Here is a 26,690-nt window from a genome sequence, read left to right as displayed (position 1 = left end):
AGCTAGGCACCACTGATGCTGTTTGCTCTGAGTATCTGTAAAGCTGGCCATAGCTTCCATGCAGTTTGTATAAGCAACATATTGATGAGTCAAGGAGAAAATTGGCCTTTCAATTCCCATTATCCTGGTGAAGTGAGACAGATCCCATGGGGTTCCTGCTCACAGAATGCAACAGCCCTGCCTGCTCCTATCATCTTCCTCACTGTAGAAGATATTAAAGCACAGTACAAGCCTGGCACTTGTCAGTATCTTCAGATACAGGTAAGGGCCCATTTCTGCAGTCCTAGCATTGTGTGTCTGTGTTCTCTCTATGGGTTTGTATGTGTACGTAAGATCCCTACTGTAGCCTGTACACATATGAGATCCTCATAGTTGTATGCACCCCTCCATAGGGTATGTCTACACTTGGAGCTAGGGGTGCGAGTCCCAGCTTGCATAGACAAACTCGCACCAGCTTGCTAAAAATGATGGGGTAGCTAGAAGGGAGGTAGCTTGAGTATGTCTGCAATGCTGGGACTCACACCCTTAGCTCCAAGCGTAGACAAACCCATAGCAGAGTTGGATGGAGGGGTAGCGCTGGTAATCTCTACCAGGACACTTTTTAAATACCTGACACTCAGCCCATTTGAAAGGGGAGCATTGCTACTCACAGATATATTTACAAGGCCCTTCATTTGCAGGTTTTATTTTGTTTAAAATTTCCCAGGGATTTCATCAGTGTTTAGTGCAAAACTTAGAAAATGGGCACACACACAAAAATCAGTGTAAAAAATTAACTTCAGTTTTCTGGGTTAATAGGGGAGGATGGGAGGACACAATAAAAGCAACAAACAAAATATTGAAAGTAAAAGCAGACCTCCAAGGGAAGAGAAGTCATCTCTGATCAGGGTAATTTCTCAGTAAGCACTCCCCTCAGCTGATGGTGAAATTTTACCAAGTAACTCTGGTAAAATTCACAGAACCGCTTTCCTGCTCTTAAGCACTGCACTTGTGCTGATACTATTTATTTTATGATCAGTGGCATTTAGCCCATCCCCCGGCTGCAGAGCTGCTCACTGCCTTGGCCACCTAGAATGCCGCTCAGTGTAAGTATTTTCATTACAAAAAGTACAGGAGTACTTGTGCCACTGTTCTTTTTGCAGATACAGACTAACACGGCTGCTACTCTGACACCTATTTTCATTACAGTTAGCAGAAGGCACTACTGAAAGGCTCCTATTTATTGTAGTATCAGGAGGCAAATAGGAGAGTTTAGTAGACAAAGTAAGAGAGGTGTGTGTGGAGGCATCATTCATATCCAGGTCTCCAGGGCCATTCCCTGATTTGGGAGGCCCTCTAGGAGAAGCTATTGCTTAAACGACCCATCTAGCTCTCTGTTCACATGCAGTAGGACATTCCTCTCCACTGCCTCCCAGCCACTGAGGCTAGGAGACCTGACAGCTGGAGGCTAAAGTTTCCAAAGACTTGTGGGAGGATTGTGCGTGGCTGAAGCTAGTGTCATATAACACCAGGGCTGGGGCTGATTGGTAGGCTGGGCAGATTCTACCCAACTATTAGTATCTGATTTGGCAGTTTCTTTACTTGAAAAATAGAAATGTTTTGCCTGAACCAGAGGTTGGTGGTTCCCAAACTTTTTGGGCAACTAAGTCAATTTTCCAGAACAGGGGCCAAGCTTACCCGACATGAACTGGTGCAGCTCTAGTGACTTCATACCTCTGGCTCCAGTGAATTTATTCAAGACGTCAGTCAGTTCCTGCCACCTCCATTGTCTATGCACTTCTTGCCATTATGACAGCAATCCATCTCAGCCTATGGCAGGCACTACTGAATGGGAGGTGGGCAGTGCCACACCAGGGCCAAGCACAGAGGCTCATTAAAGCAGCAGGGTGGGAAGTTTAGAGTACCAGCCACTAAAGGCTGAATCCCCAGAGCAGGGATTGGGAACTCTGTGCTCCAGCAACTCTATGGGAAAAGTCTCAAGCTTGTAACATTTATTTTAATTGGCTGCATTCAAATCCAGGAAAAGCTAACAGGTCTCCCATATGGCTAGTGGTCAGCAGCTCTTAAAGTAGATAGGGGAAGTGGAAGAAAAGGGTGAAGGCAAGCTGCTCATTAGCGGTTTACATGAATGGAAAGGGCTGCACCCCGCAATCTTCACCCTCTTAATTCCTATGCAAATCAGAGTGGCAGGTACATAAATTTCCTCTTCCTCCAGTGCAAAGTTTGGCAGTTTGCATACCGCAATCACAGGATTGTCAGTTACCCCCAGGTCATCTGATTTGAGCCCCAGCTCCATTAGGGACAGATCCTGCCACCCTAGTCACATGCTGCAGTACCTTACTCCACAAGAGATGTCACTTATGGGATCCAGGAATAGGATGAGACTTCACCTGAGGGTGGCACAATCTGATTATAATGATTAATTACTTGGGACCCTATCCACAATTTAGAGCCTCACTGTGCTAGGCACTGTACAAACACAGAGCAAAAAGATGACCCCCACACTGAAGAGCTGACAATCTAAGTATAAAATGAGGTAACAGGTGGATACAGCAGATGAGGCAGGGGAGCACAGGGAAACAATGAGATCATACTTGTCAGCATGATAGGCAGCACTCACAGCACATCAGCGACTTAACCTTTATTGAGATGCTTGTGGGCATCACAGTAGAGGAGAGTCTGAAGGAGGACAATGAAGTGACCTTGGGGATTGTGACCCCTGCAGTACCCCTTCATGATCTATCAGGGCACAATGCACCCAGCTGCACATCTCTGTGAGCAACAAGATAGCATTGGTTTGGGCCTCCAGCCCAGACACACTTCAGTTAGGGTTGCCAACTTTCTAATTGCACAAAACAGAAAACCCTTGCCCCACCCCTTCTCTGAGGCCCTGCCCCCACTCACTCCACCCCCTTCCCTCCATCGCTCACTATTCCGCACCCTCACTCACTTTCACTGGGCTGGGTAGGGCAGGGGGTTGGGAAGGGATGAGGGCTCCAGCTGGGAGTGCGGGCACCAGGGTGGGGCCAGAAATGAGGGGTTAAGGGTGAAGGATGGGGCTCCGGGCTGGGGTGCAAGAGGGGCTGAAGGCTCCAGCTGGAGGTGCGGGCTTTGGGGTGGATCTGGGGCCGAGGGGTTTGGAATGTGGGAGGGGGCTCAGGGCTGAAGTGCAGGAGGGGGTTTGGGGTCTGGGAGAGAGTTAGAGTGTGGAAAGGGGTTCTGATCTGGGGCAGGGGGTTCAGGGTGCGGACTCCGGCTGGGCAGCGTTTACCTCAAGCAGCTCCTGGTTGGCAGTGCAGCAGGGCTAAGGCAGGCTCCCTGCCTGCCCTGACTCCATGCTGCTCTTGGAAGTGAGCAGCATGTCCAGGCCCTAGGTGGCTCTGTGCAGTGTGCACCCACAGGCACCACCCCCACAGCTTCCATTGGCTGTAGTTCCCGGCCAATGGGAGCTGTGGAGCCGGCACTCGAGGCAGGGAGGCACACTCGAGGTGCAGAGTGCCTGGCCCCTGCACCATGTTTCCAGGAGCTGTGTGGAGCCCCACTGGGCCAACTAGACTTTTAACTGCCTGGTCAGTGGTGTTGACCGGAGCCGCCAGGCTCCCTTTTCAACCGGGCGTTCCAGTCAAAAACTGGGTGCCTGGCAACCCTAGCTTCAGTCCTGTCCCTTTTGAGGTGCTAGGGTCCAAGAGTAATCAGGAAACAAACAAACATAAAAGTCCAACAATTCAAAAGAGTATAATCCAATGAACCCTCAAGTAGGACCTCACCCTTCTAGTTAAGCACTGGAATAAACTGCCTAGGGAGGTTGGGGAATCTCCATCCTTGGAGATATTTAAGAGCAGTTTAGGCCAACACCTAGCACAGATGGTCTAGACTCTAGATAATACCTAGTCCTGTCTTGAGTCCAGAGAACTGGACTAGATGACCTCTCGAGATTCCTTCCAGTCCTACTCTTTATGATTCTATTCAGGGCTTGGCTTCACACAGTCTGTACCTCAGCCCCCCTACAAAACCCCAGGGTCTGGCCATTTGTCTACAGTAGGGCCAAGATTTCACCCCAGGGCTCATGCTCATCAGTGAGAGAGCTTGGTTTAGTGAATTGAACATGGAGCTGCAAGTCAGGGACTGCTGGCTTTTAACTCCCAGCTCTGCCACTGCATGACCTTGGGCATGTTATTTAACCTCTCTCTACTTGATTTCTCCAGCTGTACAATGGTGATGAGGTTTAGCTCACTGGTGTGAGGTGAGGCTTAATTCATGTTTTCACAGTACATGGAGAATGGAAAGTGCTCAGTATTAAATGGCAAAGGAAGAGAGATCTGACATTTCCTCCCCTCCTTCCCCCTGCATGCATGAAGGAAAAAGCCCCAATTCATACATTTTTCCCCAGCGCCTGGCAGCTCAACATAGTGTCACAAGCAATATGCCAAGTGTTCTACTTAGCTTGCTGCAGCTTGAGGATGGTTAACAGGAGATGTTTTTTTTTTTCTTGTTTTAGTCCTGGGGGGATTGCCTTGTCACTCAAACTGTTGTACAGCACACAGATTAAGTCCTGAACAGTGCACAAAGCATATGTTAACAGCTGCAGCTAGGTACAGAGAACATACATTAGAACATGTATAGCAGAGAGGTTTCTCCTTGCTCCAGATGATGCTCCAGCAACTCTATGGGAAAAGTCTCAAGCTTGTAACATTTATTTTAATTGACTGCATTCAAATCCAGGAAAAGCTAACAGGTCTCCCATATGGCTACCATGTAAACCGCAAATGAGCAGCTTGCCTTCACCCTTAAATGTTACAAGCCATTAAAGTAGGTAAGGGCAGTGGGAGAAAAGGGTGAAGGCAAGCTGCTCATTAGCGGTTTACATGAATGGAAGGGGCTGCACCCCGCAATCTTCACCGTCTTAATTCCTATGCAAATCAGAGTGGCAGGTACATATATTTCCAGAAAGGTTCTTTTTTAGAGCTGGTTGTAAACCTGAATTGCCGTTACGTGGGAAACCCTAACATTAAAAAAATTCCAAATTAGGACAAAAAAAAGCAGAAATCCCAAATTTCCTATTAAATGAAAATTCTGTAAAATTTTAATTCAGGAGAATTGAATGTGTCATTTTGATAGGGTCACATTATTTTGCTTCAACGTTATCATTTTGATTCATTTAGTTTTGACTTATATCATTAACATTTAAATATATTAAATGTAATAAGCATCATACATTAATATTAAATGTATACTATAGTAAAATACATTTATATAAAAGTCAAAGCTAAATGAATCAAAATGATAAAGTTGAAACAAAACATTTAGACATCAAAACAAAATGAGAAAGTCAAAATGATGTTTTGCCATTGAAGATTTTGTTCAAATGTACACACTGCCAGCAAAATATTTGTATTTCGATTAAATCGCTTTTTTCCAATGGAAAATGGTTCCATCTTTCAGTTTTTTAAGCCAGCTCTAGATTTTCTATTAAAATGGCATTTCTGGCCTGATTGGTGGATAGGCTCTATGCTACCATTCAAGGGGACCTAGATTTGATACTATGCAGAAAACCAAGATTTGATTTCCCCATGCACATCCCTGACTCCATAGACTGGGAATCTATCACTGTGGTATCTGGGTACCTCAGTACTTGGAGTACATTGGGTGTACGTGACAGGCTGATACAGGGGAAACTGAGGCACAGCAGTGCACCTAGGTGGGGAGTGTACAGTGACCATGTGACATACCTCCAATCCTCATCTGGCAGGAAGATCACTCTGACCCCAGGGTGTAAGTGACGGAAAATGAGTAGCAATAGAGGTACAGAGGTCCCCCAGATAGGAAGAAAAGGAATTTCTAGTTCATCACCAATGTTGAGAGTAAGAGTGGGTAGCTTCAAACACAAACACGCAGTAGGCTAGATCAAACAGACTTCCCAATAGGGGAGGGTTAGCTTTTCTACTTTAAATGTTACTCACCCTTGTGGGCCTAGGGAACAATTTAGACAGGTCAGGCTCCTGGAAATGATGAGCTCTCTCTCTCCCATCCCACCCCACATTGGCCAAGTACAATGGTGACAGTTCTCCCCAGTGCAGCATGGTTTCAAAGTGTCTGTCAGATCTCCTCTCACCAATTGAGTAGCATTTGCAACAAGCTGCCAAATCTACCTCCCTCCCACTCTTTGAATGTCACAGCACTCTCACAAGGTGTCAGAATTATGGCTCAGGATTTTTTCAGCACACTGTGCTTTTGCCAAGAACTTATTTCCTCTGCAGGCGAATAACAGAACGCACGTTATGTAACATCTTTACTTCACAAAGCCCCAGCTGAACGGTGACCCTGCAGGGTCCTTGTTGGAATCTATACCATGAGCAAGGGCATGGGAAAAGTTGCAACAGTTGCAAGGTTATGATTTAGGATGCTATTTAGTAACATATATACACACAACTATTAAAAAGGTCATCTACCCCTTACCATAGCCATTCCTTGGCAATCCTTAAGAATGCTTATTAGTGAGCTAGTAAATACTCTGGGGCAGGGACCATCTCTTCTTGTTGCATCACCATGGGGCCTCAATCCCTAATGGAGGCTTGCAGAACAGCACTATCATAAACCAATACTAATAGATCACTCCTGTAACCCCAGCTCCCCTTCACCTGTTAACATCTGCACAATAACCCAGCAATACAAGATAGACATAAGGGGTGAAATCCTGGTCCCACTGAAGCCAGTGGGAGTTATCTTCAGTGGGGCCAATATTTCACCAAATATCTAAGATTTCCCACCACAGCATTCGTATTCTCTCACGGCTGAAGAAGTAAATAGACCTTGCAATGCATGAAAAAGCTGAGCTGGAAATTCAGCTCTCAAAGTTCACTCTGTGACAGAGCTCTGGGTTGTCTGCAGCATCCTCTGAGAAGCTTGAAAGTCTCCCCTTCTCCAGGATTGATTATTGTCCTTTTCCCACTTAGCAAACACTCGTTAGCTTGCTGTAGCCTGAAAGGAGATGAACTTGGCTTCTTTGGTTTAACAATTTATGTGGGGCCTTATCACACCCAAGCCATCTTTCTGTGCGTAAGCAGAGCTCATGTGTGGTGAAAGCATTTATCCATTGTTACTAGGGTGACAAGATATCCCGTTTTTAAAGGGACAGTCCTGTATTTAAGCCCTCCTGCAGGTGTCCCAACTTTTTCTTAAAAATGGGCAAAAATTATCCCATATTTTCTGTCTGTCTTTCTCCCCCCCCTTCCCCCAATCAGTACTTGCAGGTCCTGCTGCTGGCCAGATCCCCGCTTGCCAGCCACCCACTATTTCTCTTAACAGGGGCTGTCATAAATATAAAGGGAAGGGTAAACCCCTTTAAAATCCCTCCTGGCCAGAGGAAAATCCTCCCAACCCTTGCACCCCACTTATCTGACCAAAATGACCAATGAGGAGACAAGATACTTTCAAAAGCTGGGAGGAGGGATTTTAAAGGGGTTTACCCTTCCCTTTATATTTATGATAGGAGCTCAGTCAACTTGATGTTAAGCAGAACTATGTAATACAAACATTCAAATTGACTGCCACTGAACTCACTTGAATATGAGTAATTTTACCAGGTGTCCCGAATTCAGCATAGGGAAATATGGTCACCCTAATTGTTACTATATGCTCAGCAAGAAGAGCACAGACTGTCATAATGAACCTGTGGCTAAATCTCCCCAATCAAACATGGGTTTTTTCCCTTTAGAAAAAAGGAATTTTAGAAAGTTAGGATCCTATTGCATGAGCTGAATGTCAGTATTTGACAAACTCATGTCCCTTTTAAAAGAAACATGATAGTGTGCTGTCCAAGTGGACTTGACCACTAAGTTGTAAATTCCATTTGGGGGTTTACCTTTGAAATGCCAATCCTTGTACTTATTAGCATTATCATAACATGAATGTGATAGCACATGATAGGTCATCTGGGTAGCAGGAGGAATCGGTTGCTGCTCAGACAAGGGAGTGTTTCCTGAAATCATCATGTGTTTATTCAAAGGATACTGCTAGTAGCTCTTACTTAGCAGTATTATCCCTGCTAACTGGGCATCTTTGCAATGACAGTGGTTTTGTCTTCACTTCAAAAATAGGTGTGCGTGCACATTGGGAAGGGGAGGGGTTTATAGTGAGACAACTACATGTGTTTGCTCTCCCACTCTAAAATCCTAGTGGAGATAAGGCACCTGTAGTTTTTAGCATGAGGTAGCTAGGCAAGCTCAGCACTATATCCCCTTCCCATAGTTGACTTTGTCTGGTTTCCTCATCATAAAAACTACATTAGCTATGCTGCTGTAGACACAATTTTTTGGCAGTGAAGACAAAGCTAGTGATGGCCGGTCTTCACTAGGAAAAAAAGGGGATATTCTTGAGTTAGTGAACTCCCATTAATACCCTAGTGAAAGCAAGAAGTTTGTAGTTCTCACACAACTCGGCAGATCAAATTAAAACCCACAGGGGGAGCTTGGTCTTTTAACCAGACATGCTAACTCACATGAAAGCTACAAACTGCCTTGTCTTCACTAGGAGTTTACCTTGAGTTAAGAACACACCTCTTCTCCTAATGAAGACATAGCTGATAGCTACTATTCTAGCTGTTTATCTGGTCAGGAGGCTGGGGGAGGGGTGGCACTAAATGGGTTAATATGGTCATGTTTAGTGTTCTGGGTTCAAATCCTATCTTAGATTACAAAAGAAAATAACTTTGATAACCTGATTCTAGTCTCCTATCCCAAGTCATAGTGCATGATTAACAGACCCTGTTCCAGGGATACCTATGACCAGAATGGCAAAAAGACAGAAATCAAAATGGTCAACAGTGCTGTGCAAGGACACCGAACTAAAATAACAAGGAGTGCTATGCAGACCCAAAGACAATTAGCAGAGGTGTGAGCGACCCCAAGACCACTGGCAAGTGAGCAGGGACCAAAATGGAAGGCTGTGTATGTTACATTTGTGAAGAGAGGGCGCTGTGTGTCACCCTACAATTAGATAAACAGGACAAAAATGCTATCAGTGCACACTCCCTCTACATACGACTGATTAGAACTAGTTCTGCCCATTTGATGTTCATGAAATGGAGTGATTGGAAGTCAGGACAAGAATCCATATTTATAAATACATGACCTATGAACACATTGCCTCTGCTACTTTCAGGACAAGCTGAAAGCCTGTATTCCCCAAAGATCTTTGCAAATGTGATTGAGACCATAACCTGCCAAAGAATAACATTCCTTCCAACAAGAGGCCCTTTCTCTAACAAAGCACACTTCCTCTTGGGCTCTCAGTCAGCATGTGGAATTAGTCCAAACAGATAACTCACTGCTCTGGAGACTCATGTACTAATGAGACAAACTATTCTTACCCAGTCAGGAAGGAACGTCTTGCTGCAAACTGAATAAACAAGTGCATAGCTCGCCTTATCAAAGTACACAGAACCTGTGGTTATAAGGAGGCTCCTTTAAACAATTAGTTGTATTTTAATCATAGTGTTTTACTTACAATATGAAGAACCACCAAAGTGGCCGAGTGTTGACCCGGTAGATGACTGGCACTGCAGAGAAAGAGATGGAGCATGTCTATAACACAGTGATTTATAGAAGCTTTAAGCACTCCACTCAGACACAGTAAATGCTACAGGACCACATGTGAATGACAGGCAGAGTTCTCCTACTGAAAAGCATTTGACTTGCACTGAACCTAATGGAAGATTGTGCTGGTCTCTGAGGGGTGAATTTAGCCCTAGGATTTGAAAAGTTAATTTACATAATACAGGCAGACTATATAGCTTGTAATTATACAGGTTAGAGAGGAAATCAGAACAACAGTGGCAGCAGGCATGGCATGCCAAGCTCCAAATGTGGATTGGGGGCAGGAGGAGGAGAATAAGAATAGTGTGAATGAGAAAAAAAAGAGGGAGAGCAAGTGGACAGAAATAAGGAGTGATGGTGGCAGCTACAATGAGATGTGGTGCAAGGGGAGCCAGGGATGGTGAGGGAAAGGCAGCAGCCAATCCAAAGAGGTTGGGAGTGACTGCATTAGACCACATCAGGATCAGCTGCCTGCTTTCAGACAACTTTTAAAACAGTCCCCCACTTTTTTCTCCCAAAAAAACCACAGCTACAAGGCATTCCGCATGAAACGTGGAGAATTTAACTGCACGCCAAACCAGGGACACAGGGAGAAAGGAACAAAAAAGCTTTACCAGAGACCTTAGTCCCAATCCACAGCTGCAGCTGAGGCATGTACAGCTCAACTAGGGGTAAGGAAAGAGATGTGGCTGCAGTGGGCAATGGAGCAGCCCTGTCTTCGCATTCTCATGATCCTGGTCCAGCTGTGCAATGGGCTGGTTCCCTGCCAGAATTAACAACTCGTGGGTTTCTCTAAGTCATGTGTCTAATGGCCCCAAGGAGCACCAGCCCCGTCCTCCTTTCCCCCAGGTACATGGAGGGGCTTGGCATGGAGCAGTCGCACTGTCTCTCCACAGCAGCTAAGGATTCCCTTCCATCAAGGTGGTCCTCCAGGAGCAAGCTATGCTGGCCTTAGGGCTGCTTAGAGCCACACAAAGTAACCCCTCAGGTAGCCAGGGCCCTATGTTGAAATGGTGGAGGAATTTGTTTTTTCAGCCAGTGATCAAGGGAGGCTTTGTCTAGATTCACACTGAGGTTTCCTTTCCTGTCTAAGCCCTTCATATTTGAACTGTCTCAAAGCAAAACGGAGGAGTTGGACTGGTTCTGTGTAACCTATCCCGACCTTGGGGCAGGCTGTTAGGTGCACCTGGTTGATCAGTCAATCCTCCCTCCACCCAGCCTCTCTAAATAATAATCACTATAGTGGATAGGACATTTCTTGTTCCCAGGTTGCTACTGCAAGAACTGTCCATGGAAGTTTATTCCTAACCCAGGACAAGGCAGCTCTGGCCAATAAAAATAAACTGAATATTAGAATAAGCCCAAGGGCTGTGCTAACTCGAGTGAGCAGTTTAGTTATTCAGTATAAAACTTTTTCAAAATTGGAGCTGTAGAATTTCCAGTCTGTCATATGAGGGAGACCCACAGATGCTAATGCTTGCTTATCCTGACGTATGTGAGGCTAGCTGATACAGCACGCCTCTCCTGTAGTTCTCCAAGCACTCTATAAACATGGGAAAGCCCCTTATTCTCACTGTGCAGATGGGAAAACTGAGGCACCAAGGCTAGGGATACGTCTTCACTGAAGCTAGCTCAGGTTCTTATGTGGATGTTGCTCCACTCCCCCATCCACCCACAAAGCTCTCTCATCCAAGTTATGTGGTGCTTTCAAGCTGGCCTGGCTGGGGATGTGGGTTAGATTAGAGCATGGATTCCACTTGTGCTGGTAATCCATCCTCCTTGCAGCAAGGATGCAGGAAGTTGGCACCAGACTGGCACTTGGGAGACCAGTGTTCTGTCAACTGCAAGGCTGGGAACAGAACCCTGGTCTCCCAAGTGCCAGTCTGGTGCCAACTTCCTTTGAACTGCATGGCTGGGGGGAGTGAAGGGAGCAGGAGTAGATATAGTCACCCGATTTACCACAGGCTTTTATTCCAAGTGACATTTGCAACTAGGCTTCCCTTCAGTTAAAAAGTCAGTAAGGAGAACCACAGCCAAAGGGAGTGCTTAGAGCTAGTCAGGGAAGAGAATTATGTGATGGATTAATACATTTACTTTTTGTTAATTGTATGAGATTGCCCAGCAGAACAATTTAAGAATAAAATACATATCTCTAATACCAACACTGAGTGGCTTGCGTGTTTGGATACCCTCTTAGTCTTAGCAATAAAATGTAATCTGTGATTTTAAAGGCCCTCAGCAGCTACCAGTTAGATGAAAATAAAGTGGGTAATTGATAAGCAAATCTGGGTATATCCCTCCACATAGCAGAGCATGAAAGAGTGAAGCCTATTATATGGCTAAAGCAGGCAGAGAGGAGAAGTTAGGGTTAGCGCCGTTCTCTACTTCAAACAGACATAAGTCAGTTCCACAACGTGCAAGGATCACTTCTGCTGGAAAACAAGTTAGATACTAAACAAGTTCTGCAAATTACACAGCCCCAAGTAAACAACTGACCCATTTTTCACAAGTCAGTTCTGCTCTCTTAGAATTAAGGATGTTTACAATCACTAATCGAGTTACTGCAATTTTACACCAATACACAAAACAGGCCTCTGCACATTGATTGTATGGAAGTGAAGTCTCCTGAAGATATCCATTTTAGGCAAAATGGGCTGTCTACAGCAATACGTCTAGCATAACTAAGTAATTCAGACAGTGTATTGTATTGACAGCGAAAGTGTTAAGAGATCAGCCTGGGCAAGTCACATCCGCACTTGGCAAGTACACCAGTATGACCATTAGAAGATAGCTAGCATCTCCTGTCAGATGCCTGTGCAAGAGCGCGATCTGCTAAGCGCACACAACAGCAGCTACTAACGATTTATGCCAAGGCATGGTAAGAAAATTTGAATTTTGATCTTGTAAAATGTTAATATTCCTTGCCTAGAAGCCAAGTATCATTCAGAAAGAAGCATTTTTTTCCCCTTTGAATAAAATCTACAAGAACCCATTCCAGATTCCTTACAGACAAACTGAGTAGGCCTAAGGCCCTGAACCTGCAACTTGATCCATATGGGCAGATCTTGCTGACATGTAACGTCCCACTGATTTCAGTGAGGCTCTGCATGGCCCACCTGCCCCAAGCAAGACCTTGCATGATCTGAGGGGTAAATACACCATTGCCAATAGAAAATGACTTACGTAAGGTTCAACTCAGAGCTTCTAGAATACAAGCTCCAAACCAGAGTCAGCTCTAGGTTTTGCAGACGATGCAAAGCCAAGAGTGGGTCCCCAGCCAGTAGCTATAAGGTGGGTTGAGATTAGTGTGGAGATGGTGGGTTTCTATAGCAGCACAGGATTGGGGTTCCGGGCATTTTCATTGTGGGCTCCAGCTGATCTCTCAAAGTAGCTGGGTGCTGCCAAGAGGCTGCCGCTGGGGAAAGGAAAATACTGACAGAATGAGACTGAAGCAAGGGCCACTAAGCAGCCACACACTTAGTACATGCATTAGGCTACCCCTGGTGCAGGTAGGGAGCAGTGAAGACAAGTTACAGTATAACTGAACAATGGAATAAACATGTTAATCTTCAAGTTCACCAAGCAGTACAGTGTGAAAAATAACTCAATGAGTTAGCCATCTATTTCATAACAGAGTGGCAACACATTTAAGTTAGTATGGCATGAAGCACAGTAGTATCACTCCCCTCCGAGGGTTATTCCAGTTACAAGACTGACCAGCATGTACTGGCAGAATGAGGCATAAACAGTCCCTTCAGCATTGCCTAAGGTAGAGAATTTTGGCATTGTGATCCCCTCTGGAATGCTTGTTTTACACAAATGCTTATGCATAGGGCCCTACCAAATTCACAGTCCATGTTGGTCAATTTCATGGTCACACAAGTTTAAAAATCATAAATTTAATTATTTCAGCTATTTAAATCTGAAATGTCATGATATTGTAATTGTAGGAATCTTGACCCAAAAAGGAGTTGTGGGGTGGTCTCAAGGTTTTTTTGGAGGGGGGGAATTGGGGGGGGGTTGCGGTACTGCTACCCTTACTTATGTGCTTTTGCTGGTGGCGGCTCTGCCTTTATAGCTGGGCAGCTGGAGTGTGCCGGCTGCTGGCCGGGAGCCCAGCTCTGAAGGCAGAGCCACCGCCAGCAGCAGCACAGAAGGATGGCAGGGTATGGTATTGCCACCCTTCTTTCTGCACTGCTGCCTGCAGAGCTGGGCCCTCCGTCAGCAGCCACCATTCTCCTGCTGCCCAGCTTTGAAGGCAGCAGTGCAGAAGGAAGGGTGGCATGGTATGGTATTGCCATCCTTACTTCTGCGCTGCTGCTGCTGGCAAGGCACTGCCTTCAGAGCTGAGCAGCCAGAGAGCGGCGGCTGTTGGCCAGGCAGCAGCGCAGAAGTAAGAGTGGCAATACTGTGACCCCCCTAAAATAACCTTACAACCCCCCTGCAACTCCCTTTTGGGTCAGGACTCCGAATTTGAGAAACACTGGTCTCCCCCATGAAGTCCATATAGTATAGGGTAAAAGCACACAAAAGCCAGATTTCATGGTGTGTGATGCATGTTTCATGGCAATGAATTTGGTAGGGCCCTACTTATGCATTGTTGCAGGCATTTACTTCTTCATTGTCATGACCCTTGCTCTAGGCAAAGCTAAATAGGTGGTGCAGAGACACAGCGATTTCCAATACAACGCCACTGTAGACAGGAAGGGCTAGTGTGACTGCTGCAATTGGCCCTCCAAGTGCAGTCCCAATGTCCCACAATGCTCCTGCCTATCCAGCAATGACCAATCTTACAGCTTAGAAGGACTGCTTCGGACACCTGTCAAGTCATTCACTTAGTAACTCAGTCAGGGTGGGCTGGGGGGAGTGGTAAAAGGGGAGGGGAGAGCAACCAAGTTGATACTCAGCTACTTTCTACTCTGCCTCTTCCCTGATCCCACATTCAAAGAGCCAGAGCAGCAGAGGACAAGAGAGAAAATACAGCTTTAAAATTTTGCTTTATGGAAGCGTCTTTTGGAAGGGTCATAAGGATTCACCTGAAAACACAGAGAGAAAGTGTTCAGCAGTCACTGCATACGCACGCAACACTGCGTTACACTGAAGTTTGCCTGCCATGGCTGTCCATTTGTTGCCTCAGCAGGGCTACCCTAAATGTAAATGCAGTGTTGAATGTGCGCATGCAGTGGCTGCTCAGCAATTCATTTCTCTCCTTTGTCCGTGTGCATGCAGGTGAATCACTAGAGCGTAATAGATTTGGAGCAATATTCTAACTGCATAGCAGTGTGTGAACTACGGCAGTCTGTCTGTTGCCTCAGCATAACTCTCACACTGCCACACAGAATACTGCTCCCGACCTTTTATTCTCTAGTAATGCACCTGAAAACACAAAGGAGAGAAATTGTTTGGCAGCAACTGCATGCACAGACTCAACACTGCATTTAGGAGGGTTGCTATGGCAGTCCGTTTGTTGCCTCAGCATATCTCGCACAACGTTATGCGGTCAGAATACTGCTCCCAACCTATTCGCTAGTAATTCCACCTGCCTTGCAATAGTGTCCAGCACTCGTTTGTGTCGTCCCCAACCCAGGACCAAAGATTGCCTAGGGCCCACTGCATTAGATGAGGGAACTGACTGGGCACTATCAATAGGCCTGGAAGAACATCCTCATTCCAACCCATACCACTCCTATCTGTAGATCAAAAGGGGAACACAAGAAAACTGTTAGTTCAGCAACAAACCACACACAACAAGGTATGATCCAAAGAGAAGAAATCAGTTCAGAATAATCAGCCTCCTTGTTCCCTCGAGTTGCAACACCCAAGTTGCTCATCATAATACCATCCAATCCTATGGGTTGTTCATTGAGTGACCCTCCTTTATAGCATCTGCAAGTACTAGGGCATAGCCCCTTTCTCTCACAATTGGTGCATGGATCCTTGAGCAGGACAGAGTTATTTGAAGTTGGGGATGGAAACACAGAACAGATGCAAACATACAGTATACCCAGTGATGAGCTGCCAAAATCTTAACCACCGGTTCCCTCCTCATCCCACGAGGGTGTCAAGGCCCACCCCTGCCCCATCCAACCCCCTGTGTTCCTTGAGGCCCCCCCCACCCCCTTGCCCCATCCACCCCCCTTCCGTCCCCTGACTGCCCCCAGAACTGGGCAGGAGGATCTTGTGGGCCACCATAGTGGGTGCCCACTGCGCCCCGCCCCTAAGAGCCAGAGGGACCTGCCAGGTGGCGAGTCCTGACGTTGCTTACCTGGGGCAGCTCCCAGGAAGCATCCGGCATGTCCCTCTGGCTCCTAGGGGCAGGGGAGCGTAGCTGGTAGGGGAGCAACTGCTCCCCCCACTGATCACTGGAGCACCCACGGGGAGAATTTGGTGGGTGCAGAGCACTCACTGGCAGCTCCCCGCCCCGCGCCTAGTCCCAGCTCACCTCCACTCCGCCTCTGTCCCTGAACACGCTGCCCCACACTGCTTCTCTGCCCCCTCCCCGCTTCCCGTGAATCAGCTGTTCGCAGCCAGGGTAGGGGGGCTCAGAAGCAAGCGGCGGCTTCGCACTCAGGCCCAGGGAAGCGGAGGTGACCTGGGGCGGGGAGCGGTTCCCCTGCGCGCACCCACCAGGTTACCTGCTGCGGCACGGGCACCCCTCCTCACGCCCTCCCCCACTTGCCTCTGCCTCCCTGGGCCTGAGCACAAAGCCGCTGCTTGCTTCTCAGCCCCCCCACCCGGCTTTCTGCGCAAACAGCTGATTCGCGGGAAGCCGGGGGGGGAGGGGGGTGTGGGGCGGGCAGAGAAGCACAGCGGGGTGGCGCATTCAGGGGAGGCGGCGGAGCGGAGGTGAGCTGGGCCTGGGGAGCTGCCAGTGGGTGCTCTGCACCCATCAAATTTTCCCTGTGGGTGCTCCAGCCCCGGAGCACCCACAGAGTCGGCATTTAAGGTGCCACTTTTGGCCAGTTGTTAAATTTAGAAGCCCTTTTAGAACCGGTTGTCCCGCGAGCAAACCGGTTCCAGGTCACCACTGAGTATACCCATCCCAAGTACCACAATTAACAGCACTTGCAGAGAGTACTATGCAGGAATGCAAGGCACTGAATATACCCAGAACAGATGGGCTAGCATGGAGTCACTGCATTGTTGAGACTTGCACCACAGCAGTTCTCTAGCATAGACAAGGCCTTAGACCAAGTTCCCATGCCAAGTGTGAAGGACGGGCCTCTTACATTTGGTCTGGAGCGATAGTACTAGCTACATGCTGCAGATTTAGTAGGCTATTTCCCTCAATATAGGGTAAGTCTCCTGGTTGCCACATTTTACACAGCAGAGTAAATTAAAATTAGTACAGTCAGCAGGCACTACTGGGTGTTTCTCCCTCAATAAATGAGTACAACAGACCCTCTTCCTACCCTGAATTCAGGTGCCACAAGTACTCCTTTTCTTTTTGCAAATACAGACTAACACGGCTGTTACTCTGAAATCTTCCTACACTGTTTACTTAATACTAGCTCCTAAATGCACAACATGTATTGTCATGTGGATTTCATTTTCAGTACAGCTGGCCCCTTACATAATCTGCATTCATCCTGGACAAAAGCCAATTGAGATAGAGAATTCCTTAACTGGAAAGTACTCCCAACCCAGCTCTCCCCTCATTGCATGTGTTTCTCATTAAAAGTCTCGGGATCTGCTCTGTTTAATTGTAATTCAGCCATTTAACATACCTTTGCACCCTCTAGTGGAGAAAATGAGAAGTGCCACGTCAAGAATATATTCTCAAATTCTTGAAGTATTCTTCAAGGACAGCAAGGTTTGAATTACTTCTACAAATCCTCAAAGCACCACATCACAGCTAGGAAGTGTCCCATTTGCCACGACTACACTACTTCCCAAAAGTTAGCACTGCCAGAAGTGCAGAAGAAACTTGCAGAGCTGAGGACCTCTTTTGGCTTGTGCATGTTATATGGCAGGAATTTAACAAGAGTTACAGTGATCTTTTTTGAAAGTTAGATTTTATTCATGTGTTTAGGCAAAGCCACATTCTACAAGTTAGAAGACTACATACAGGGATAGTCAAGCTGAAGTGATGGCATCCTGCTCCTTTATTATGGTGTAATCTTCCAGTCAAGTCATCTGGAAAGAAATAATCAGGACACATAAGTACAAGAACAAAGTACAAAAGGCTTCACCTACAGGCAGGTCATAGCTGTGCAGAGTGCAACACGAGCAGCTAAGCAAACTTAGAAAGTACATTCAGCTTAGGGTGACATTTGCAAGTCATTGTGATAGCTTAATGAAGCTGATGCAGAATTCACCAAAAGCCTTATATCCAGATGCTCTAAAGTTCCGTTGTGAAAGGTATTGATGCAGGATTTAAAAGAGTGGGGGCCTGCTCTTTGGACAAGTGCAAATGGAGCTAGTTTCTCAGGAGATGAAGGTCTGATGAGCAGTTGACCACATTTACAGAAGACCTCGAAGACTGCAAGCAAGTACTCCCCATACCAAAATGGCCCATTAGTTTACCACTCCATAAACAAAGGTGGCCTAGTAACTCTCAGCCTACCTGCCACAAATACAGAATGCCTGGCTCAAGATGATGCTAGCCTAGACAAGTGCCAAAATATGGTTGAACTCAGGCAATTTCAAGGCGAAGGTACAAATGCACCCTTCCCTTACTTTGGTTGAAGAGAAGGATTTCTGGATTTTGACAAGGTCAGCTATCCAGGCACAATACTACTGAAACTTTATATATACTAAACTGCCTAACATAAGGACCTGCAAGTATTTTATTCATGTTAAAATATCTTATGCTAGTAACTGGCAAGTGAGATTTTACATTAACAGATGGAGAAATTTTATATCAAGTTACAATAAGATAATCTAAAAGTGACAGCACTCTCCTTACCAAATGCCTTCCTCTTCCCTGCTGCTGTGTATGCACACAGGTTGTTATTTTAAAGTTGCTGACTTTAATATTCTTATAAATGTTGGTCTCCAAGTTAAATATTTACTTTGGCTTACAAAGAAGAAAAAGCTACAAGAAAACAAACCTCTCAACAGCAGCCACTAAACAACAACTTTTATAAGTAGTTGTACTACACTGTACGCTGGGTGGAGGGAAAAATGTCTTATAAGTCTTGTTCCTTATGCAGTACTTTATCTTGCCTAATACCCTTTAAATATTTAACCAGTTGTAACTTCACTTTGGAAATGACGTGTGCGCCAAAACTTATGAGGTCTTCTGCTAGTTTAGAATACAAACCTTCCCACAACCGTATCAAATGTTGGAAGTGTGTGTTTGATTATAAAGACACGCTAAATAAATATGTTTTTATTGCCGTTCGTGATAAACAGATCTGCTTTATTTAGGGCTCAGGTTGCTTAATATATACTTTTCTGTACAAGTAAACAGAACAAGGAGTAATGATCTCAAATTGCAATGTGGGAGGTTTAGGCTGGATATTAGGAAACGCTTTTTCATTAGGAGGGTGGTGAAACACTTGAATGCGTTACCTAGGGAGGTGGTGGAATCTCCTTCCTTTGAGGTTTCTAAGGTCAGGCTTGACAAAGCCCTCGCTGGGATGGTTTAGTTGGGGATTGGTCCTGCTTTGAGCAGGGGGTTGGACTGGATGACCTTCTGAGGTCCCTTCCAACCCTGATATTCTATGATTCATGTTGGTTTGTACACCAGGGAAGAGCAGCATTTGCCAGCTCAAAGGAAAGAGCCTTTCAGAGCAAGAAAACTGAACAGAGCATGTTAATCCATATAATACAGAGGTGGGCAAACTACAGCCCGTGGGCCACGTCCGACCCGCAGGACCGTCCTTCCCTGCCCCTGAGCTCTTGGCTGGCAAGGCTAGCCTCTGGCCCCTCTCCCACAGCCTCAGCGCACCGTGCCGCCAGCGCTCTGACCCGCTGCTCCTGCCGGGCAGCATGGGGGTGTGGCTGGCTCCGGCATGGTAAGGGGGCAAGGAGCCCCGGGGGGGCAGTCAGGGGACAGGGAGGCGTTGGAGGTCCGGGGGGGGTGGGGTGGGGTCAGGGGACAAGGGTCGGGGGGGCTGGACGGGTTGGGGATTCTGAGGGGGGCAGTCAGGGGGCGGGAAGTGGGAGGGGGCCAGGTTGTTTGGGGAGGCACAGCCTTCCCTACCCAGCCCTCCATATAGTTCTGCAACCCTGATGTGGCCCTCAGGCCAAAAAATTTGCCCACCCTTAATATAATAGCAGACAAGTGAAGAGTTCACTAGCTGCTGTCTGAGATTCCATTACACTGCCCTCTCCTGGTCAACTGAAAGCCTATAATCTTGTACTTTATTAGCCCTAATTTATATGTTTAATTCCAATGCTTCCAACTAAAGTTCTGGATAGACATTTTTAGCTACTTCTGAATAAATAGTTACCCAGGAGGCATCAGCCAGTTTCTAAATCAGCAGAAACTTATCTTTATACTATGGAGCACCTAGATAAGAGAGCCTAGCTGTTAGTCAGGGACAGTGTCATAAATTAATCACATATAAGAGAGTCAAAAGCCATTTTGCGGTTAGATGTTTCTATATATTAGGAATATCATTTAATTTTAACTAGAACTTAGTTGCAGACTTACTAGAGATGAAGCTGAGGGCACTAGAGCATCACCTGCAGATTAGGGTGGGATTTGTGCTCCTAGATCATTTAGGCACTTTTTAAAATCCTACTGTGCTTCAGCTATTCAGAACTGCAGTACACATGCCTGGTGACACACTGATTAAGAAGTTATTTGAGTGATAACACTTTTCTCCTGGCCTCTACTGGACTGTTGTGTCAGATGGATGTGTCAGGTCTCATCACTATTATAGTCACACCAGGAGATATAGTATTTGTTTAAAGAGAAGGAGGACTTGTGGCACCTTAGAGACTAACCAATTTATCTGAGCATAAGCTGTAGCTCACGAAAGCTTATGCTCAAATAAATTGGTTAGTCTCTAAGGTGCCACAAGTCCTCCTTTTCTTTTTGCGAATACAGACTAACACGGCTGTTACTCTGAAACCTGTCAGTATTTGTTTAGAACATTAAACTTATACCTGGTTGTACATTGTCTGATTAATACCAGACTTCCCAAACCACTAGGTTATTTAAAAGAAAAAGAAAAGAGGGACAGATAGCCAAAGATCGATTCTGTAGTATTTGCTGAAACTTTGCTATGAATCTCAGTGAAAAAGTGGACAGATTAAGCCAGCTGCTTTCTTGATTTATTTTAGGAAAATATGACAAGCGCTGGGTATTTAAGTTAGCAGTTACTTTGCAGTATATCAATTTTATTTTACTGCAATCTGGAAGAGTATCCATTTACTTGCCACAAATCAAGTAATGTATACAGAGTACATCCAAAAAGGCAAGTGCCAGATAAGTTACATTATGATTATCAATATTACATTATGATGAAAAAAGACCACTAATCATTCAGTCTTAACACTGGTTTTGAGGTGTCCCAGTTCCTAAAGATTCATAATTTAATGCTTTGCCTGGAAAAGGAAGGTAATTCTCCTTGCTACAGCACTGCTAAGAGGCCACTTGACACTTCTTCACCTGGAGAAGCCAGTGGTCCCCAATTCTCCTCCTATTTCAACAAAATGGTTGCCTCTAATTAATGCCACCTTCTGTTGGGGGAGAACTACTATTTTATTAACTTGTGATGGGCCAGTTGTTGCAGCAACTGACTGTTCAAAAGGGCTCAAAGGTCTGTTTTAGTCAATGTAGTGAGACACCTCTAAGCCACCAAGACTCCAACAAATACAAAGGTTGTGTCAGCCAGCAACCAACCAACCAACCGGGTCAAACTTATACTCTAGAATGATTAAGGAACACTCAATCTTGCTTCCCAACCCAGACTCTGCTGGGTTTCTATCACCACCCTCAAGGCGGACCAAATGTCTAGTAGCAATTAAGCCTTGAGAAAGCAGCAGGAGTTTCCTTTAGGAGAGTACTGACAAGCCTAACTTTTGGCACCTATGTGGGCTCTGCCTCTCTGCGAGGATTTTAATACCCAGTTCACCAAATCTACAGACACCTGTTAATTTGTTACATGTTTTCTGCACCTGTGTTGTTTATTATAGGTATATCTACACAGAGTTATTCCTGGTCACCTCCATGTGTGGACACTCATTCTGGAACAGGAATGCCTTGTTCCCATTTAGCTTAATTCACAGTGGTTAAACTAAAGAGAAGCAAAGGACTCTTGTTCTGGAATAAGAATGTTCACACATGCAGCTGCTGGTCAGGAACAAAGACTGCGCTTTAGGTTCACATTCTGTCTTCACCTGCATTAACTTTCAAGTGTGGACAAGCCTTACATCTCCTTGGTTGAGTCACTATCTGGCTAAAGAGCAGTCTCAAGTGAAAAGATGTAGCATCACTGTGCAGGTCAGTTAACGGAAGGGTAGGAGGTTAGCTGGAACTTTAACTCTCATGACTGAGGTTCTACCGGTTTTCCTTCTGCTAGTCAGTTGCAATAGTGGATGTTTTACATTAACCTTACCCAGGATTCAGGGAAGACTTTGAGATGTTAAACCAGGAGACCAAAGGCCCCCCAGTTGGCCTTCTGGTGTCCTCAAGGAGGCACATTCACTGTTTAGGGTCATGTCCTCTAACAGCATATGAGAAGCAGTGTCATTAACCCTTTTTCCTGGCTCTTGCTTTCGAAGTGTGTGGTTCTCATGCCAAAGACAATCCTCCACACTTGGGCACTCAACAGCTACTCTGACTATTCAAATCCTTCCTTAAAGCACTCTTCCCTCATAAAACCTTCAATGACGACCCAACAAATTGAGTTTTTAAAAAAAATATTAGAATTCAGGCCTTCATTCAGTAAACTGGGATATTGTCTGTCTGCTTGTAAGTCCCCCCGCCAACCCCTTTGAGGCAGGGACCTTGTTGTTGTCTAGGTACCGTACAGGGTTAATCATATTATTGACTCTCAAAAAGCCACTGTTCTGCTTATTATGCTGGCTATAATGGAGTAGAAGGAAAGGGAGTTAGGTTCTATTTATACTGGCAAAGGAACAATGCAAGCTGCACTGTTTTAAAATATGGTTCATACTAACACTGTTATAGAGTCAGCATAGGCTGGGCTGGAAGTATTCTGGAAACACTGCACTAACTGAATGACTAGCAGGGGAAGTATGAATTTCCACACAAACCATGGTAAATCATTAGGCTCCAGCATTATATTCCTATTGAGACACATGCAGACAATTAACAGCACCCATGTCTATTGTCTGCAGATCCACTTAGGTTGTCAACACACAGGGATATAATCAGAAAGTAAAACGCTTATTTTTTAAATTAAATCTTAAATTTAAGATAAATAGCCAGGGATTAAATTCTACATGGGAGAATCCAAATCCACAGATTTCTATTGGTATTTGGAAATCAGCAGTGTTAAAGAAAATGAAAAATGTGATCTATAAAAATTAAGTTTGATTATTAAACCTGTAGAGCTTGTTTGTCAGGCAATGACTCTTTCAGCTTGGTGTTAGGTCCCATTACATATAACCTCTCAGAGTTTTAAAATTCAGAACAGAGATTAATACTGAATAAAGAAGAACTGTGACTATGTAAACCATACATTTTTCCTTGACTTAAACTGGAAAGATTTTGTATGCAGTATCATACATGACCACCAAAATGCTGCAAGAATGCTCACACCTGCTACTGCACTGGGCAAACTCTAGAAAGGAGTCTGCGTAGGATTACTCTAGGGCAAGAGATCAGGCTGGCTGGTACAAAGCTGTGTCACCAAGGGCCCAGCCACACAGCAGCCTTCTCCCAGACCCTGTGCTTTCTACAAAGCCTGCCAACCTCCTGTGCTTCTGTACAATTGCCTCTTGCCAAGGAAAGAACAGCAAATCCTAAATCAAACTTCAATTAAATGGTTAAACAGTTACCTCACATCAGTAGCACCACTAGAAATGGATTTAATGCACTCTAGCCCCAGTACAATCCAAGACGGAGGTGGAAACTGTTCCTTCATTTAGGCAATGGAGAGTAAACCCTGCCAAGAAATTTGGAGACACATGATCAGAGACCAAAACCAGAATAGCAGAGAGAAAGAGTCAGTCACAATTAACCTCTCTCATTGCCTGTGAGGGCAAGTCAGCCTTCATCTCCACTCTACTTACCAAAATGCCTCATTCCATCTGTGCTACAAAAACCACCATGCTGCAGGCATCAGGGCACAACATGGCATCCACTGATTCTGTAACCCAGCTAAACCCCTGAAAGATAGCTAAGGGCCAACATACCCTATCAACAGAAAATGAGTAATACAGGGGGCCAGTGGCTCAGTGAGATCCAGAGCCTAGACTTAGAATAAGGCGTCCCTGCTTCCTACTCCCATCCCTCTTGCTGACCCCCATATCACACACCCATGTGCATTTCCTCCAGTCCCCCTCTCTGCCCTCACTACACCCCCAACCCCCATCACTGCCCCCACAATTCACCCTCCCCACATACACCCCACCCCAGATACACCTCATCCCCCTTGCTTCACCCAAACCACCTCATTAGTCCCACTATTCACCTTCCCTACATTACATTCCAATCCCCCTCTACCCACACTACACCCCCCAGCCTCCCTTAGCTGGCCCCCATTACTCATCCTCCCCACATACACCCCATCCCCCTTGCTTCACCCACTACACCCAAACCCTCACTAGTCCCACTATTCACCCTCTCCACATATACCCCCTGCCCCTTGATGGCCCACACTACACCCCACAACACCCTCACTATGCCCCCATTATTTACCCTCCCACATACACGCCATCCCCCCTCTCTGCCCATACTTCTTCCTGGCCCCCATGATTTATCCCCACACACATACACCCCATCCCCCCCCCGCCCACACTTCCCCCCGCAACCTCCCTTCCCAGCCCCCCATGATTTACCCCCACACACATACACCCCATTCCCCCCCTGCCCACACTTCCCCCGGCAACCTCCCTTCCCGGCCCCCCTGATTTCCCCCACACACACATACACCCCATTCCCCCCCTGCCCACACTTCCCCCAGCAACCTCCCTTCCCGGCCCCCCATGATTTACCCCCCCACACACATACACCCCATCCCCCCCCCACCCACACTTCCCCCCGCAACCTCCCTTCCCGGCCCCCCATGATTTACCCCCACACACATACACCCCATTCCCCCCCTGCCCACACTTCCCCCGGCAACCTCCCTTCCCGGCCCCCCTGATTTCCCCCACACACACATACACCCCATTCCCCCCCTGCCCACACTTCCCCCCGCAACCTCCCTTCCCCCCTGATTTCCCCCACACACAGATACACCCCATCCCCCCCCCACCCACACTTCCCCCGGCAACCTCCCTTCCCGGCCCCCCTGATTTCCCCCCCACACACATACACCCCATTCCCCCCCTGCCCACACTTCCCCCAGCAACCTCCCTTCCCGGCCCCCCATGATTTACCCCCCACACACATACACCCCATCCCCCCCCCACCCACACTTCCCCCCGCAACCTCCCTTCCCGGCCCCCCTGATTTCCCCCCCACACACATACACCCCATCCCCCCCACCCACACTTCCCCCAGCAACCTCCCTTCCCGGCCCCCCATGATTTACCCCCCCACACACATACACCCCATCCCCCCCCCCGCCCACACTTCCCCCCGCAACCTCCCTTCCCGGCCCCCCATGATTTACCCCCCACACACATACACCCCATCCCCCCCACCCACACTTCCCCCAGCAACCTCCCTTCCCGGCCCCCCATGATTTACCCCCCACACACATACACCCCATCCCCCCCACCCACACTTCCCCCAGCAACCTCCCTTCCCGGCCCCCCATGATTTACCCCCACACACATACACCCCATTCCCCCCCCGCCCACACTTCCCCCCGCAACCTCCCTTCCCGGCCCCCCATGATTTACCCCCCACACACATACACCCCATTCCCCCCCCCCGCCCACACTTCCCCCCGCAACCTCCCTTCCCGGCCCCCCATGATTTACCCCCCACACACATACACCCCATTCCCCCCCCCCCGCCCACACTTCCCCCCGCAACCTCCCTTCCCGGCCCCCCATGATTTACCCCCCACACACATACACCCCATTCCCCCCCCCCCCGCCCACACTTCCCCCCGCAACCTCCCTTCCCGGCCCCCCATGATTTACCCCCCACACACACATACACCCCATCCCCCCCCCGCCCACACTTCCCCCCGCAACCTCCCTTCCCGGCCCCCAATCCCCACTACACCCCCCATCTCACTCACTGGCTCCCATTATCCACCCTCCCCACGAACACCCCACCCCTCGCTGGCCTCCACTGGCGGCCCCGGGGAGGGGAAGGAGGCCGGGGGCTCCGGGCCCCCCCGCCAGCGACCCGGCCGCCGTTTGGGCTCGCGCGGCCGCAAGGGAAAGGCCAAGGAGAGGAAGCCGTCGAGAAGGCGGAGCCGGCGGCTAGAAGGGTGCTGCTGAGGAAGTTGCCCAAAAGCGTTAACCAAGAGCGGCCCGCGGAAGTTGCGGTCCTCCCAGCCGCCTTAAAGGGCCAGCAACGGCTGCAGCCCCTGCCGGGCTGCGCCAAGCTCACCCAGGGCCCCGCGCGGCACGTGACCCCGCGGCCGGCGACGGCAGACCCCGGCGCTGGGCCCAGCCCGTGGGCGGGAAGCTGCGCTGAGGGGGCGCCCTACCGGACTGGACGTAGGACCCAGCAGTGAGGGGAGGCGGGGTGAGCCTGGGGGGTCAGCCCCAGGGGTAGCGCCCCCCCCAGCCCCTGGACACCCCCAGAACTTCAAGGGCTGGAAGTGGGGTGAAGCAAGGGGCACCCTGCACCCCCAGAAAACATCCGGGGGAGGGCAGCGTGGAGCAGCGCTGAGAGCAGGGCCTAGGGGATGGAACTAGGCGGGTGGGGCTGCAGTAGCACCTCCTGCTTTGAAGAGGTTTCCATTATCCAGGGTTTCCAGTTTGGCTCAATCGCTTTCAGCACCCCCTCTTTATAAAGGGTTCCATAGAGCAGGGTGGGACTGGCCCCACGGCTCCTGGCTTCTCGCCTCCCACCCCTGGAAGGGGGATGGGACCTTGGACAAG

The 26,690-nt window shown here is 47.6% G+C and overlaps 1 protein-coding gene and 1 non-coding gene across 17 annotated transcripts in view; both read right to left on the bottom strand.

Moving 5' to 3' along the window:
* The window catches only part of SEC14L1 (SEC14 like lipid binding 1), a 140,683-nt gene extending 114,645 nt beyond the window's left edge, over positions 1–26,038 (bottom strand). For 9 of the 16 annotated variants that reach the window (XM_073311092.1, XM_073311090.1, XM_073311103.1 and 6 more), the window contains exons 1-3: positions 23,751–24,037; positions 23,517–23,623; positions 9,505–9,556 (exon numbers count right to left, since the gene is read on the bottom strand). In XM_073311092.1, coding sequence (XP_073167193.1) covers positions 9,505–9,556; positions 23,517–23,602 — 138 coding nt within the window. In that variant the 5' untranslated portion in view covers positions 23,603–23,623; positions 23,751–24,037. Of the gene's footprint in view, positions 1–9,504; positions 9,557–12,776; positions 12,851–17,661; positions 17,730–23,516; positions 23,624–23,750; positions 24,038–25,876 lie in introns of those variants that run through there. The other 7 variants (XM_073311099.1, XM_073311107.1, XM_073311095.1 and 4 more) reach the window with 6 other exon arrangements.
* LOC140898427 (small Cajal body-specific RNA 16) lies at positions 23,225–23,406 on the bottom strand. The gene has a single exon (XR_012154987.1).
* Positions 26,039–26,690: the final 652 nt, after the last annotated feature.

The sequence above is a fragment of the Lepidochelys kempii genome, chromosome 14 (genome assembly GCF_965140265.1).
Source record: "Lepidochelys kempii isolate rLepKem1 chromosome 14, rLepKem1.hap2, whole genome shotgun sequence".
NCBI lineage: Eukaryota > Metazoa > Chordata > Testudines > Cheloniidae > Lepidochelys > Lepidochelys kempii.
This window is presented reverse-complemented; position numbering and strand designations above follow the sequence as displayed.